The sequence below is a fragment of the Labrus mixtus genome, chromosome 20, assembly GCF_963584025.1.
Source record: "Labrus mixtus chromosome 20, fLabMix1.1, whole genome shotgun sequence".
Classification (NCBI taxonomy): domain Eukaryota; kingdom Metazoa; phylum Chordata; class Actinopteri; order Labriformes; family Labridae; genus Labrus; species Labrus mixtus.
In genome coordinates, this window is record NC_083631.1 from 3,210,890 (window position 1) to 3,227,469 (window position 16,580).

General features: G+C 44.4%; 1 protein-coding gene across 4 annotated transcripts in view; it reads right to left on the reverse strand.

Moving 5' to 3' along the window:
• Positions 1–16,580, reverse strand: part of sdk2a (sidekick cell adhesion molecule 2a) — a 91,678-nt gene that overhangs the window by 26,081 nt on the left and 49,017 nt on the right. For all 4 annotated transcript variants that reach the window (XM_061026579.1, XM_061026580.1, XM_061026578.1 and 1 more), the window contains exons 3-17: positions 16,231–16,337; positions 15,801–15,948; positions 13,349–13,482; positions 8,407–8,518; positions 7,789–7,979; positions 7,432–7,515; positions 7,119–7,313; positions 6,511–6,627; positions 6,093–6,260; positions 5,543–5,645; positions 4,524–4,700; positions 4,097–4,233; positions 3,289–3,436; positions 1,884–2,024; positions 1,374–1,555 (exon numbers count right to left, since the gene is read on the reverse strand). In XM_061026579.1, the coding sequence (XP_060882562.1) occupies positions 1,374–1,555; positions 1,884–2,024; positions 3,289–3,436; positions 4,097–4,233; positions 4,524–4,700; positions 5,543–5,645; positions 6,093–6,260; positions 6,511–6,627; positions 7,119–7,313; positions 7,432–7,515; positions 7,789–7,979; positions 8,407–8,518; positions 13,349–13,482; positions 15,801–15,948; positions 16,231–16,337 (2,144 nt within the window). The remainder of the gene's footprint in view (positions 1–1,373; positions 1,556–1,883; positions 2,025–3,288; positions 3,437–4,096; positions 4,234–4,523; positions 4,701–5,542; positions 5,646–6,092; positions 6,261–6,510; positions 6,628–7,118; positions 7,314–7,431; positions 7,516–7,788; positions 7,980–8,406; positions 8,519–13,348; positions 13,483–15,800; positions 15,949–16,230; positions 16,338–16,580) is intronic.

Consider the following 16,580-nt stretch of genomic DNA (forward strand, 5'->3'; position numbering starts at 1 on the left):
AAAAGTCGAGCAGCTGCAGCAGCAGCAATTCTCACTCGCTGTAATCTATGAATTGACTTTTTAGGAAAGCCAGCAAAGAGAGCTTCATTCAGTATTCTTGTGATAAAAAAACATGGATTAACTTTTCAACGTCCTCATGCATTAACAAAAGCTTACATAGGCTTTAATTCTTAATGACAAACAGCATTTTAGTGTGCTGTTTTAAGGTGCAGTCACATTGTCAAAATCACACGTTCTTCATTTTCCTCTGAAGAGATTCTGAAGCTGTGTTCTCTTTTGAGTTTTGGTGCAAATGGTTCTCTCAGATTCGCTTTATTATGCTTCCACAGTATCAAAATGTGACTCTCGCCCTCTGAAGACGTTGAATAGACGGGAATTTGAATAGACAGGCGTGCAAGGAACATAAGGTGTCAGAATCAACGGCCGTGACAGAAATAACGTAGCTGTATGACACCCGGGAAAGTTCACGATGTGTGTTCTAATTATTCTACTCAGCATGTTCAATGAGAAGAGAAGTCAAGCGAGGCAGCTTCCTTTTGGCAGGGAACAGTGGAAGGTATGTAGAAAGTCAGACGCACATCATCACCTGGTAGTATACGTGCACGATTGATTAAAAAAAAAAAAACATGCTTCTTGAGGGTCGACAGACATCTCCAGGTGGTCAAAACAGGATCAAAATATGTGTTTTTGTTGAAAGGCTGCAGCTGGAAAAGATAAAGCTTTGAGGAGAGACTGCTTTTATATCATTGTAAAAACAAATCTAATGCTACAACATGATGCAGCAAAAATCTGAAGAATAAAGTGATGTTCTCAGATCCAAAGTAAAAGCCTCTACAGGAGTTTATAAAAAAAAAAAAAAAAACAGGCTGTTGGGAGGCATTCAGCTCATTCCTCCACACGATTTGTTCTGCTGTACTGCAGCACTTATTGCGAAAATTAACTACACTGAACCTGACAAAAACAAACAAGGAGTGGTGTTTGGCGGAGAGCACTTAGACGGCCTTGCCTTCCTTTACATTTCTGTGAAAGCTTTTTCTGCCGGAGTCTAAACTCACCGCTGACAACTTGTATGAATCCTCGTTTTTTTCAAGGCAGGCGAAATAAAGCACGACTTTTACATCTTTTAATTTGATATTTAAAAAAAGAGATGATTGGATTAACAGTCGCGAGGCTCGACATTAGCGGAGGCACTGAGATGAGGCTGCAGGTGATGAATGGAACTTGTTAAATCTGATAAACTTTTATCTAATAGCCTGAAGATTGTAGACATTCTTAAAGCTGAGTATTGCTGCTCGGGGTTTGCTGGCAGGCTCCCTTGGGGGGATACACAGTTTACAGTATGACGATGCACACCCTCTGTGTGTTGCCCTCACCTCCCTGCAGTGTCCATTCGGTGACTTTATGGCTGTAGGTGCCCCGGCCTGCTCCGTTGTAAGCTGCCACCTCGATCTCGTAGTTGGTCCAGATGATGAGGTCCTCCAGGAGCAGGCTGGTCTGGTCCGGGTTGGTGATGTTTTTCATCTGACAATCAACAGGAAGCCCCGACAGACAGTACCTGGCAGCAGAGGGAGGAATCAATATACAAAGGGAGGGAGAGACAGATATGAATATGACAAATTCTCTGTGGGGGGAGTTTTAACAGAAGAGAAGCCATGCAGAGAGGTTATGAAATGGTAACTAAAAGAGAGGTGACAACAGATGAATGGAGAGGAAGGTATTTAATTGGCACCAATTATTCTATCGCAGCAGCGAGCGAGAACGAAGTGAAATGGAGAGGAAGAAAAGGAGCCGCCATAGCAGTTTTTGTCACTTGTGAATGGCTCTCGCCCAGACAGGCACCCATCCCTGGGTAGGAATTAGGCAGGTTGTCACGGTCTTCTTACCTGATGATGTAGCCTTGGAGCGGACCATTCTGATGGCTCTCCAGGGGTGGCTGCCACTGGATCATGATGGACTGATTGGTGCGGCCACTCGCGATGACTGTCTGAGGGGGGGCGCTGGGGGGCTCTTCGGGGAGAGTCAGTCTGCAAACAGCAAGGGAGGAGGGCAGAAAAAAAAAACAGAGGTGAAATAAGAGACAAGAGACACAAGCATGCATTAATTATTGTGAGTTTCTGCATATTTCTATCCCATTTCATCATAGACATCAAATCATAACACAGCTGTATTTCTTTTTTTAAAAGAAACACCATAAAGGAAAGTTGGGATGAGGGTGGCTGTGTCTTTGTCCGAAACATAGCCTCTATACTGCTGTCCGCAGAGGGACGTCTCGCCGTGGCATGACAAGGATCAAAGAGGCCTTGGTGAAGATGCGAGCAGCACAAAGCGAAGACAGAGGGTGAGGGAAAGATATAAAAGAACAAGAAAGAGCAATCCAGGCAGACTTTTCCCTTAAGTCAATTTAAGATGACATCTTGATTTCTTCCCAGTGCACCGGAGCACTGCTCTGGAGGAGATGAAGAAGAGTGTTTAGGATCAAAGAGGTGTGCCCGAGAGATGCCTTTAGAAAAGCCCGGCACTCTCTCTCTCTCTCTCTGACGTTCAGTCACCCTCCTGCAGTGCACTCTTGTCTGGGAAACATTAACACACACACGACTCCTGTGAATGAGCGTGTGGTGCAGGAGGTGCGTGGTGACTTCACAGGCTTGAAGACATTGCTTCCTGCAGGTTCAATAGCCGCGATGATTGTGTTGATGTGGACAAGGTCAAACAGCGTGTATGTGTAGGTGTATTGTGATAATTTCAAAACATGTGTGTGTGTGTGTGTGTGTTTGCGAGTATGTGTAGGCGGAGTGTGAATGAGTGTGGCAGCTGTGTCCTGCTCGTCAGGAGAATTTACTTGAGATTGGAGTCTGTGTTTGCAGCTCCGGCTCTTATAAGCCTCTCTGTATTTCACTCATGAAGTACCAGCCAAAGACAGTTAATAGAAGGGGAGAGAAATGAAGTTGGGTCAGCACACCCATCAAGTCTTCACAAAGCACAATTTCAGCTCATTCACAGCTTTATCTTAAAAAAGGCCTGTCCCAAAGCCGCTTCATCTTTCACAGGAGTGAGGACCAAAAAGTGGACTTACACAAAATAATCACAGGGTTTTCTAATGAACTGCCAAGACGATGGGGGTGGAGGGGTGGGGTGGGATGCAGGGAGAACGGGTTGTTCTAGAACTGTGAAAGCCCTCAAAGTGCAAAGCTGTTCTCACCGCTAGCGTCAACACGACGTTACACAGACACGCAGCAGCATATTTAATATGCAGAGGATGCAGAAGAACTGCTAATATGCAGCACCAACCGGTCAGTTTCTTTGCTGAACTGGCCTCTGCCCACGTCGTTGATGGCACACAGCCGGAACTGGTACGAGCGTGCTGGGATCAGGCCACCGACAGTCACCCCGGTGGACTCCGGTTCAATATTGGCCAGCAGCACCGTCCAAGGGGCATCTGAGGTGGAGAAAACAGACGGCGCTGTGAGGCACGGCGAGTGAACGGTGAATGACCTTGCAAGAGCATTTACATTCCTGAGGAAAATATCTCCTCAGCGAAACTTTAATTTGAGTTCAGTGTTATCCCGGACTATTATTGCACACTGTTTGCTCATTTTCAATCATAATATTGCGCTACTGATAAAAAAAAACAACAAGTCATTTATTTTGTACACTCCCTCTAAAGATCAGATTGAAATTCAATTATCCAGAAAAAGCAGATCCCATCTGCATCTTCGGATTCATTTTCCCCTTAATGAGTTGTCATCCTCTCAGTTAGCCTGAGCTTCGATGAGAAACGGCTGAACGATTTACTCTCCATGGGTGAGAGTGTTTCCGACTTGCTTTGATTTTTATCAGCCAGAGGAAGCGGAGAAGAAGCATCGGGCATCAACACAATTTTACCTCCCCTGATCACTCCCAAGCAAAGGCAATTGGGTTTTAATGATTGCAGAAGGTAAGAGGGGAATGTGCAGCCAATTTTAAGGACACAATGGAAATATATATTACAGTAACAAGGCTGGCAAATACAAGCTTTCGGGGGAGTATGAAGGAACAATATTGTCTTTAAAAAGGGAAGAAACAACAGCAACACGCATTGTTTATGACCTCTACTCACTGTTTTCTGAGACCTCCAGGATGTAGCGGATCAGGGGGCTATTACCGTCAAAAGCCTGGGCCCATGTGAGGTTGATGGCCCTCTTCTCTGTGGTGCTCAGAACTGCTATTGGGTTTTCTGGAGCATGTGGCAGCTGCCTATATTGACATATGTGTGTACGAGGGAAAAAGTGATAAAGAGAAATAGAATCAGACAAGAGAAGCGGCAAATAACAGAATTAAAGAGCCAAAGCGAGGGCCTTGCATTGTAAATATTCGAACATTTGATGGATTAGAGAGGAGAGGAGCGATAAAGCACAACAGCGGAGAAAACATCCATCCATCATGTCCCCATCAGACGTAAATAAGAGGGAGGAAAAAAAAATACAGGAGGGAAGATAAAACAAGGGGAGACATGAAACAAGCAAAAAAAAATAAAAAATACAGACCTGACTCTGAGGTGGGCGCTACGGGAGTCATTGCCGCCGACTGAGGTCACCCTGCAGGTGTATGTTCCGATGTCACCCGACCACGTTTGGGAGATGTGTAAGGTCCCGTCGGGATCCAGCCGCAGGCGGGGCGAGCTGTTCACGTCGATCACCGAGCTGCTTTTCTCCCACACATACCTAGAGGTGTGAACAAAGAGCGGTACACAAACACACGCGCATACACATTTGAATGATGTGTGTGTGTGAGTGTTGTGACAGTTTTGTTTTTTTTGTCAGGTCATACAGCAGAACACAGAGAGGCGCTGACACCGATCAAAAGCCTCAAGTCTGATGGTGGAGTGATTTGAATCTGAACACCATCTCGCTCTGTCACACATACAGTACTCCACCTTTCCCTGCATGCATTCCTCTATTTGTCATGTACCCAACAGCACATATGGAACCCCCTCCCTCCCACCCACTCCCTCCTGCACCCAGCCCCACACACACATGCACACACAAGGAGCGCCTGTGATTAATTGCGACTTTCCAGCTAATCTCCTCTGTGTTGCGTTTAATTAAAGGCGCTGTCTGAAGTTATTACTCTGTTTACATATTCATCTGTTTACCCCGCGATCTGATCAATGCCGCGGGCCCACAGGTGACAGGCACTCTAATCACTGGGCTCCACAGACATCATTCGGCTCCCTCTGAGACAGATGCATGTATACGCACTCTATCATGCTCAAGACGGTCTGAAGAGTGAGGGGGAACGCGATGGACTAATTCCTCAATCAGGCTCTCTAAGAGTTTCAAAATCTTCCCATAGGAGGTCGTCTAAGGGTGGATAAACACCGCAAGATCGCTCGCAGATTTCATAAACTAATTAAGCACGACAAGATAGCCGAGCTTGTTTCCTAAGCCGGGGTTGCATCAAGAAATAGTTGCGAAGAAAAGTCAGACATTTATCAAAATTGTATGTGATTTAAAAAACAAACAAACATAATTGCGGGAGATTTTGAAGCTGATGTCATCATTACCTGATAGTCACACTAGGATCGTGGGTCACGCCGCAGGTCATAACAGCCTTGGTCCCTTTGATGACACTTTGGTCCTGCGGGGGTTTAGTGATGCGGGTTCGTGCTGCGAACACACACAGAGGCTTGTTATTCAAGAGACTGTGTTTGAACAGCGGATTGAACAGAGCTTACTTCCTGGACTCAGTCTCGTCCTTCACTCAACGTCTTTTCTGAGAGACGGTGAATCATACAGGATTTTTCTGACGGGTGCAGTATTTTCGCGAGGCTTTTAGGGACTGATAATGTGAATTTATGCAGTAAAAAAAATAAGCACATGGATGACTCATTAGACCATAGACGGAATATCTCGATAATGACCTCCAGAATCCAGGCATTTTCAAGTAAACAAGTCAGGGATTAAAAAAAAAGGAGGACATTTCATTTTATTATTTTTATATTTTCCCAAACAGCTTGGACTCAGAATTGTGGGAGTATTTTCCACTGGACAAGTGAGGAAATGTAGACACAAGCAGAACAAACTGATGTGCAGAGAGTTCCTGTTTCTTCTCACCCCAGACAACCAGGTCGGATGAAGCCTCGTCGATGCCCCTGGAGTTACTGGCCATGCAGGTGTAGGTACCGGCGTCGGACAGGTGGGACGGGCTGATTAGCAAGCTGCCCGACTCCAACAGGGTAAACCTGGGCAGCTGGACCGAGCCGCTGGCCAAGACACGTTCACCTGCAGGGAAGGGGCGTGGGTGATTTATGGTATGGGATGGAGGACGGGGGCGGGGGTGGGGGGGGGGGGGCAAGGTGAAGGAGGGAATTAGGGTTATTGGAGAAATGTCATGGAAAAACAAACAGCAGGGAAAGTGATGCAAGCAAAAGTAGCTTGGTTTGAGGAAGTAAATATTCTGAATCCTATCCATAACTCTTTTCTAGCTTTGACAAAGCGGCATAATGAACACCATGCTGTTTGCCAAACGCACCTTTCTGCCAGGTGATGGCTGGCCTTGGGGCTCCTGAGGTCTCACAATGCAGGATGACTGACATGCTGTCAATCACGGCGCTGTCAGAGGGGCCAGCGGTGATGTTTGGAGCGATACCTGTAAGGGGAAGGTTCAGTCACGCGCGCACACACACACACACAGGAACACACACACATGCAAACAAAATGAGGTGAGACAGAGGTGATAATGAGGGACATAAACAGCTTTCTCACTAACAAAGCAGACGGCAGCTGAGAGCTTAATAGACTTGACAAAAAGGGGCGGCTGTCAGGTCTCATTCTCGGGGACAGCTCTGAGACTCTGACAGGGCGCCCCCGTCTCTCTGCGTCTCTCTGCTCATACTCTGATTCAAAAATAGCCGATAATTGCCCGAGCATCCAAGGTGACAAATCTGTCAATGCGGAGAGATATAAAGATAGATGGGTGTAGGAGGCAAGACAGAGAGAGGCAGAAAAGAGGATTAGGGAATGAGAACAGTGAAGCGGATTTAAGAATAAAAAAAGAAGGCAGGGAACAGAGAGGGAAAGATGAGCAGAATTAAGCAGCAGGCGTGTAGATGGTTTTGACATTTTTCCAAGGGGACGTACTAGTAACAGCAAGGTAGGTGTTTGTCTGGATCTCCCCTGCGAGATTGCGGGCAAAGCACTGAAACATCCCTGTGTCATCCGGCAGGAGGCCGTTGATCTGCAGACTGCCTCCTACCAACACCCTGTACCTGGGGATCTTCACCGGGCTGATGGGCACGGCATCTTTGTACCACACTATGTCTGGCTGCGGTGTGCCTGCAGAGGAAAGAAAGAGGATTAATTTCTTCCCTTGTCACAGTGACCCCACCTTTTTTTATCTTCTTCCTGCTCTTTCACGCACACGATAGTAGAAAGAAAAACAAACACGGCTCACCTCTCGCCTGACAGGGGATATCCACAACCTTCTCCATCTCTGCGCTGATGTGACTCGGCGGCTCTTTGACAAACAGAGGATACTCTATTTTGTAGAAGAAGAAGAAGAGAAAAAAAAAACAGCGCTCAATAAAATTCTTTAAAAACAACTCACAAATCATCTGAGTTTTTTTTTTCTTTGTAACTTGGCCCTTCTCTAAAAAGACGAGCACGGATCACAACATCTCTTCAATTACTGTAGTCTAAAATGGCAACAAAATGTTCTCTCAGCATGGGAGTTAGCAAGCTGATGCAATATTTGGATGATTTGGGCCCAGCTGCTGTGTGGAGCTTCAAATGCAAACCGTGGGTTATTTACCAAGAACATGCAGAAAAGCCCCGGCAGTGACTGAGGGGACGCTGCTGCTGCGGAGAGAAGCCTCGCACTCGTAGTAGCCGCTGTCACTGACCGCAGGCAAACTGATCACCAACCTACGGCCGAAGTCTCGGATCCCTGTATTGACCACCGCGCCGTCTTTCCTCCAAGTAATATTCATCTTGACAAGGGGTCTGAAGGAGGAGAAGAAAAAAAAAAGATGAAAAGGAGAAAAAGAGAGCAATAGATAGTGAGGCGTCTGGTTTTTAATACTGATTCATATTCTGTTTCAAGGTTACAGAGCATTGGGGGAGCGATGCGATACATCTGTCAGTCTGATTAAGTCTTTGAATTGGAGATAATAGTCAGAATTCAAGACCGGGATGGCGCAAGATAGGGAGAACAGAGTGAAGCCTTGAATCAAAGCGAAGAATGAAGCTGAGGTGTGAAAATAAAGGACGAACAAAATACTTTTCTATCATGTTCAAACAAAAGATGTCCGGATTCATTCAAATGAAAAAATACCAGACGGCGAGGGGAGAGATGGCGGGGTTTGTTTTGATAATTTGCGCATTCATGACTAAATCCTCTGAATCCGTGTGTGTCTGTGGGAAATATTACCTTGCATTTGCAACGCACTCCATGATCGCCTCGTTCCTGCCCATTGTTACGCTCGTGTTCTTGGGGGGGATGATGATAGACGGGGCAATGGGGTCCGCAGGTCCTCCCACATCTATCACGCACACGAGGCAGACAGAAAGAAAAGTGAAAAATCTATAAACTCTATGCACACCTTAGATTAAGCGCATGTGTGCCTGATACAGCCAGTTGAGTATGACCAGATCTGTACATGGAGGCTGACAATCTGTCACTATCACCAGCAGGTAGCCAGCATGCTATCAGCCAACTATTAACACCCCTGTCTTTACTTTGGATCCTTTTTCTAGTGCACACAGCGTTTCCTGAGCACAGTGTTAGCCCAGGTGTTAGAAGCCATTATGTAGCATAATTGAGACAAACACAAAAGGCGATTAAATGCAGCACCATCACTCACGGGTTTCACGGAGCCTCCAGCCAGCCATCGATTCACTGCCCTCAATCAGTGATCTCTCTCTGAATCTGATCTCATTTTCCCCCACCTCCCCTGTGTACGGGTACCAGAGCCTGTCTGCGTCAATGTGTGTTGACTGATTGTGCGCCTATACAGTGTCTTGTAATTGTGCGTATGAAGTCCCAATTTTTTTTTCCAGAGCTACCCAAGATTAATAAGGTTCCAGTTTTTATAATCACTTCTTATTTTGTGCTACATCATTGTAAATCCCACCCTATGAAGGCGATTTTTTTGTGTGGGGATCTCAGCAGAGCAATGACAAAGCTTCCTCTACAAACACAACTTGAATGTGGGGCAGCCCTCCTCATGGGTAATTGTTCGGTTCTGCTCCCTATTTCATTGCTTCATTCAGATATCTCGTTCTTTGGCTGATTTCAGTGGGATCACCATAAAATCAAAAACAAATTCAATCCAGTAAATTGAAGAAGTTGCAATACAAATACTTAAAATGTTTTTTTTTTAAAGCTCCTGTGAGGAACTTCTAATGTCTGGTGATTCTGGCGCCCCTTGTGGACAAAGTGGTCTTTGCTAATTTTATCTTGTACATGTGTAGGTAATAAAATGTTTCTCCAAACATATCACATATCGTTCATTCTTGTAATTTTCAAAAACATAAATCTTTGCTGGGCAAAATGTAACAAAAGCCATTTTCGGCAGGGTGCTTATTTTGACACCGACCTCTCGACAGGAGCAACAGGCATGTAAAAAAAAAAAATGATGCAGAAGAAAATGAATCTTCTCTCTGAAGGTCACTTTTTTCCTCTTGTAGCTCATAAAGAGACGTCACTAATTTCAGTCTGTTTCATTACCAGCCTGAAAGTCCTCACAGGAGCTTTAAGTTTTGAAATCAGTTCAGATGTTGAACAGACAAGTGATGTTTTCACACATACACAGAACTCCTTGAGAAATGTCCCAACATTTCTGGGGTTGACTCAAACTGCAACTTTACCTGCCAGCCTCAAAGTCAAATTTTGGTGCGTGAAGTCTAGGTGAGCAGATTTGTGAATGCAGCAGGAAATATCCAGGAAATTCACAGAGCGCGAGCGGACACGGATGGTGACATTTAAGTTATGCTTCTAGTGAATGACCAGTGCGAGCGTTTGTGAATAAGCCCCCGCCCGACAAGGAAAGCCCATTGTTGTTAGGTGTTATGTGAAAATGAGAGACAGCCTAAGATGATTCAAACACCTTACCTATGATTGTGCAGCTTAATGCACAAATAGTTAAACAAAGCAAAAGAAAAAATGTCATATTAAACTGCTGCTGACATTTACTAGAACATTTAGCAAATGCATTTAACATTTTAGAGGTACATTTTAATTAACCCTGACGCATTCAGAATACCTCCACACAGATTGAAGAGATGATTCTGTACAGTAGTCTGAAGAGTATAAAACGGCTACATTTAAATGATGGACCCTGACCTGTGAAGGCTTTTCACGATGTTCAGTAGTTTTGAAGTGAGGAATCTGAAAGGTCGGAGTCCACCGACGAACAGCAAAACGTGTCCTTTCAAAGAGATGTGTTCTATTTTCAAAAACATGTGTGGAAGCAGACGATGTGCCCATTGATTGACACGCAATGCTTTGGCTGATGAAAAGCTTTAAGAATCCTACTAGACCTCTCGATTAATCCATTTCATCACGGTTTGTGCGAGCATCTTCTTGAGGGCATTATTGACATGATCATCAATTAGCATAGCGAATAACAATAAATCAGAGGAAAACGGCTTCCTGTCAAGCTTTTAGAAGATTTAAAAAAATGAAGAAATCAAACGGGCTTCGATAGGGTCCAAAAGGATTGGGAGGAAAAAAACGTAATCACTTGGAATCAGAAGGTATTGGCTCAAATGAAAGATCACAGGCTGATCTATGTAATTTGTGTTGCCTCATTAACATGAGATTATGCGGGAGAGTTTGATCGGAGTAAGTCTTGTGGTCTCTAAGCTTCTGATTTAGTCGAGACAAAGCAGACCAAGAGAGAGGAGAAGAATTGATAGGTGAAGGCCGGAGACGAAGAATTCTATTAACACCAATGTTCAACTTCTACAAACATGAGGAAGAGATAAAAAAGCCCTAATCAGACTGTACGTCCCTGTAGTGTTTCCGCTTCACTGTGAATGTCTCAGAGGTGTAATGTATGGACAGAGTGGTTCTACTTCTGAAACACCTTCTGAGGTAGCGTTACAGGGGCGTGATGGGATCGGCTGTGGGGCAGCGGGGCAAACAGCGCTGTGCGTGTGTGTGCATGTCTGTGTGTGTTTGTGCATGTAGAGCTCCTGCTGTTTCCCTTCACGTCGTGCTTCCACATCATGTAACCATATGCAAATTCACAGTCTGGGACACCAGCATTACGTCGTTCCAGAATCACAATATGAATGTACATAGATGTAATGTACATGTACAGATGCATGCTGAAAAGGGCCAAAGATGAGATGAAAGTGCCATGAACAGCACATCATATATACATAATATGTGGATTTATTGATTTGAATTGTTGATGCAGGGTCTACAGGCTGGTGCAGTGGTTATTGCTGCCGCCTCTCAGTAAGAAGCTCCTTGTCTGAATCTCAAGTCAGACTTAGTTTCCTGGAAATCCGGGGAAATTCCCCCCAACAATCCAAAGTCATGCTCATTAGCTTAATTGGTGACTCTAAATTGTCCATAGGTGTGAGTGTGACAGGTTGTTTGTCTCTATATGTCAGTCCTTTGATCGAGTATCGACCAGTCCAGGTTGTACCCCCGCCTCTTGCCCACTGACAGCTCAGATCACCTCCAGCCCCCCCCTTGTAAAGAAAGTCTTGATAATCCCTTAAAACCTCTTAAAGATGTACAAGATGTTCTTGTGCTAACATAACAAACAAAACTTAGCATGTTTTTTTGGTGTTATTTAAAGTTCTTCAAGTATTTTTTTTTCCAATTCCACAATATTTTTCTTTGCCAATAACACAATGAGAAGTGGAAATCCATTCGACTAGTCGCACAACTCATTTTATTTTCCACAAGACATGACTGCTTCTGCTTGACAGACACTAATTAATGTATTGCAGTTCATAAACTCTCAGTGTCGAGAATACTTCGAGTGTGTAATCTCCTAATTAAAAGGGGGAAGTAAACAACCTGATGACCTGCATAGCAAATCCTCACAACTAATGTCACCATATTGTTTTACATGTGTCCCTGTCCAAAGACAGTGGTAAAACCCAAGTCAGTGGTAGTGACTTTCACACTCTAAGGAATAAAAGGAAAACAAAATGTCTGCCCAGTTGGAGCATTAGCCACTGTCAGTTTTCTTTTTTCTATTAGACTCAGCAGTGTCTCATTTGTATGCTCCCTCTGGATCGACACTCTTTCCTCTACTGCATATTTTCCCCTCCGCAGAGTCGCTAAAATGAACAAATCCAGCAGTAAAAAAAACATTTAAAAAAAGCCGTATTGACTTTCAGATGCAAAATACGTGTGTGATCCACAAGGCCAGTCTCGGAGAGAGATTCTGTGATATCTGGTCCCCGCAGATTGCTGTGTCATGCGTATTGAGCGCTGAATTACAAACACTGTATTAATGGCATGATGAGCATGGAGCAGGCGCCAGCGAGATATTAAAATGTGCAGCACTACATTTGAACAGGTTCAAAAATCTCATACGCCGTGATGAATAATGCAAATCACAAGGGATCATGTGTTATCTGTTCTCAAAGGCTGCAATGTAGGTGGTATGAAATATCATCCTAAATACAGTATTAACAGCAGGCGGGAGAATTTATTTGACTTTGTTTGGATGAAAGGTGACGATGAAAAGGGTGCAACTGGTTGAGTTTGTGATTCCACGTGGAACCATGCCTGCATGAAATGTGCCAAACCTTATTTAAAGTTCTGTTTATAAGTGAGGCCGACCTCTAATCCGGAGTGTGCGTTTAGTGTGGGTGTGTGCATGTTTAAATCATTCCCTGTTCGCTCAGTGTCATTTTCATAAATCTGCTTTTTTGTGAGGAGTGATTAAACTGAAGGTCCTCTTTATGAGGCCTTTACATCCAGGCAGCCGCGGAGATGCTGCCGGAGCTAAAACACAACCTTATATGACAGTGATTCACCGCTGGGGCCGGAGGTTATAGGAGCAAGAGGACAACTATTGAGCTGAAGGCAATGGGTATGATTGCATCTGCAGGAAAAAGGGGGAAGAAAGAATGAAGGAAGGGACTGCCAGTAGAGGGCGCTATCTCTGTTTCTTTTGTCTGCCTGAGCCACCTGTTGTGTTGCTGCTCTGATGCATGTGTGTTGAAGCGCTTGAGCTAAAGAAGAATAAAGGATGAAACTTTTTTCTTTTCTGTCATCTGCAACAACCTGTTGATGACACGAACAATCTGCCAGTGAAGTGTGCGTCGCTAAGTGGGCGACAAAGTGTGTGGTTGTGTGGATCCAAGAGTGTGTGTTTTTCATGTGTGTGTGTACTTACTCTCCACTGTGAGTACGACGGGCTGACTGGTTTTGTTCTCCCCGTTCTTGTCGTTGACCGCCTGGGCGTAGTAACGTCCCGCATCAGGGGCCACGGTGGACAGGATGACCAGCGTGTTGTCCAGCGTGATGGCACTGAGTAAATATTCATGCAGACATTAGCTTAGCATACTCCTGAGGACACTGCTGTGCCTAACAGTCATGAGCTTAATAAAGACACACAAAAAGATTTAGTTGGTGTTGAATGTAGTTAAATTAATTTGGGATCACCAATTTGGCTCCTAATTAAACAGACAACTGGTGTGAGTTGAAAAAAACAAAAAAACACCACAAACTGCAGGCATACACACATTCATCTGCACACAGACACGCTCATATCATTAAATCAGTGTGAAGTAGTTTCTCACAGTCAATAAATCCTGAGGGTAGACTGACTCACACACATGTACGCATATATTATTATCTGAAGAAAAAAAAAAGTGCACAAAAACAACTTTTATGAGCCCTTCACTCTACAAGGTATTGCATAGTCTTAAAGGAATATCTCAGTGAGAATAAAATTAAGAGAGAATTTTTCCGTTTCTGCATATTCTTGGTTATTAGTACAAATTTGAACCGTAATTATAATCACTGTAGAAACCCAGGGGGGGCTGAGATCAGTTAGGCTGGTCTTGTGAGATACTCTAGGTTCATAGAGAAAGCTCCGCGGTTGGATGTGTGGTTCTTTTTTTCCCTCCACTAAAAAAGAAATTCTAATAAATCCCGACAAATTAATTGGTCCCTCAACAGCTTTGTGAAACTGATGAACTTGGATGTCTACATATTTGAAGTATGTTTGTAAGATGTAACAACAGTCAAAGTCCATCTTTGTGAGACATGATGCCCACGAGTATAGATATTAATAATTGCTAAAGGCAGATGCTAAAAGGAGCACAAGTCTTTAATTAAGTGATGTGCAGAATTAGCTTTTATTTTCTTTAAATGCTTGAGCCTTTAAACGTACTGAAACATGTTATATGAGCGTCATGTAAGATGATCCCACATTGATTCAAACATTTGTAATAATAAGGATGAACACTTGTGGAAACATATACAAGCAATTAGCCTGAAAATATCAAGCTACTCAGACTTTTATGACTGTTGGGTCTCAGTGGCCTTGGGATTGGTTAGGCTGATGGTTCTGAAGCGTCTGAGAAGGACCCCATTAAACGAGAGCTGACGCTAAGCACACGGCCAGATTAGCCTCTCGGTATCTGCAGGCATCTGAGCGATCGGGTCAGGATAAACAGACACACTCCTGGACAATTACAAGCTGTACTTTTTTCACCCAGTCAACAGACACTTTACACAAACACACACAAACAACGGTTCATACACACACGGCTGGGAATATCAATGTGGCTCGACACAAAGCGAGCAAACAAGCAGTAAATGCAGAGTGTCCTGTCAGTGCCTCTCATTGTCACAGAGCAAAGCTTCAGCGCTTCACTTCTGATAAGAGTCAACGGCATAGTAAACCAGCTCTGGAACTGGTCCAAACATTCATGGAAGAGGTTGAGCTTGTTGTTTCTTTTTTTATTTTTTATTATTATTATTATTTCAATTCCCCTCACTGCTTGTACTTGCTTTTTTTGGAGCGGCCCCCAGGCAGACAATACAATCCGACCTTCAAGCCAGAGCATGCAGCATTTTTCAGAGTAGAAATCTTCATGTCAGCTACGACATGCTAGAGCTCGTCAATGAATAATCGATGAGGAGGAGGTTTCGGAGGAGTTGTATGCTGCCTTCTTCTATTTGTCGGGATGGCAAAATTAATCTCAGGTGGTTCCCTTCACAGTTTTGTCTTCAGGAAAAATGCATAACTGAACATGAATCTGACATGCATAAACAAAAAAAAGCAGCAAACACACACTGACAAATGGAGCATAGAGATATATGCCGTCACCCACAGAAACTCCCACTCTGCACATACAGCCTCACAATGATTCTTACATGCACATACAGTATGCACACACCCGCCCTTTCACACACAAATCCACCCAGGGGTGAGAGCTGTCAGTCAAACATATCATCAATTGAGGCCCTTTGTCCAATTTTGTCTAATTGGTTCCCCTGCCGCCTGCTCTATCGCTACCCTTCAATCATTCTGCCCCGCAGAGTCAATAGGGGAGCTATAATAACCTGCTTTATCACTGAGAGGTGATTCCATGATGAACGCGGGGCCTGCGCCAAAACTCGTTCATCAACTACTACTCTGCTAAACTTTTGCTTGTGGTGTGAGGGGGGTTACGAGAAAATCTGCGAGCAGTATCAGCCATCTCAGAGTTCTGTGAGGTTAAAAAACATTCCGTCTTTCATCAGCAACTCAGAAAGAAAACGCACATGTCAAACTCACACAGGCTCTTCTTCACACACACCACACAAACCAAGCCGAGGGAAGAGAGTAGACTCACATACGGCTGCTGGAGGGAATCTTACGTCCGTCTCTGAACCACGTGATTTGTGGCCTGGGGAAGCTGTGTATCCGCGGAGAGTGGAGGAGAGCACCGTCACCCTGGGATACAGTTTGAGACCTTTCGCCCTCCACGAAACCACCCATGTCTTGCGGACATAAAGAAAAGTTTTTTTTAAGGGAGAGACAAGAAAAGTTCAATATGAAAACTAGCAAGAGAAACTGTTGCCCAAATGTTGCAAATGCATGCCAGCAACAAAGACGATGAAAAGGTGGAATTGTCATTAGTACCCAGTCTTGTAGCTTTTTTTTTCAAAACCTAAGCTTCTTTACTCAGAGTGACTCATCCCCATGACAAGCCTTCAACAAAAACACTGTCCTCCCCTTATTCTGTCAGAGCTGCAGATGCATGGAAAGGAGCCCACACTTACAGGCGACCTGCACTTCAGTGCTGCACTGCATTATAGCACCCACTCGATTCCTCACAATACAGCGGTAGTGGCCAGCATGCGCTCGGTCCAGCGTCGGGATCAAGTACCTAACGGGCACACATAAAAACAAAGTGCCGTTAGTCATCATCAACATGACAGACAGCGACATTTGTCATCTCGGCGGCTCTTTTGTCCGCCACTCTCAAGATGCTAAATTAATGGAGATGTTTCACTGGGCACCTTAAGCACGTCTTAAATGGCATTCTACTTCGAGAAGCCTTGAAGGTAGATTTGTTGCTGATGTACTTCTTCCCGGTAAATAGCAAACTAAAGCAGGGGAAATGTGTTTT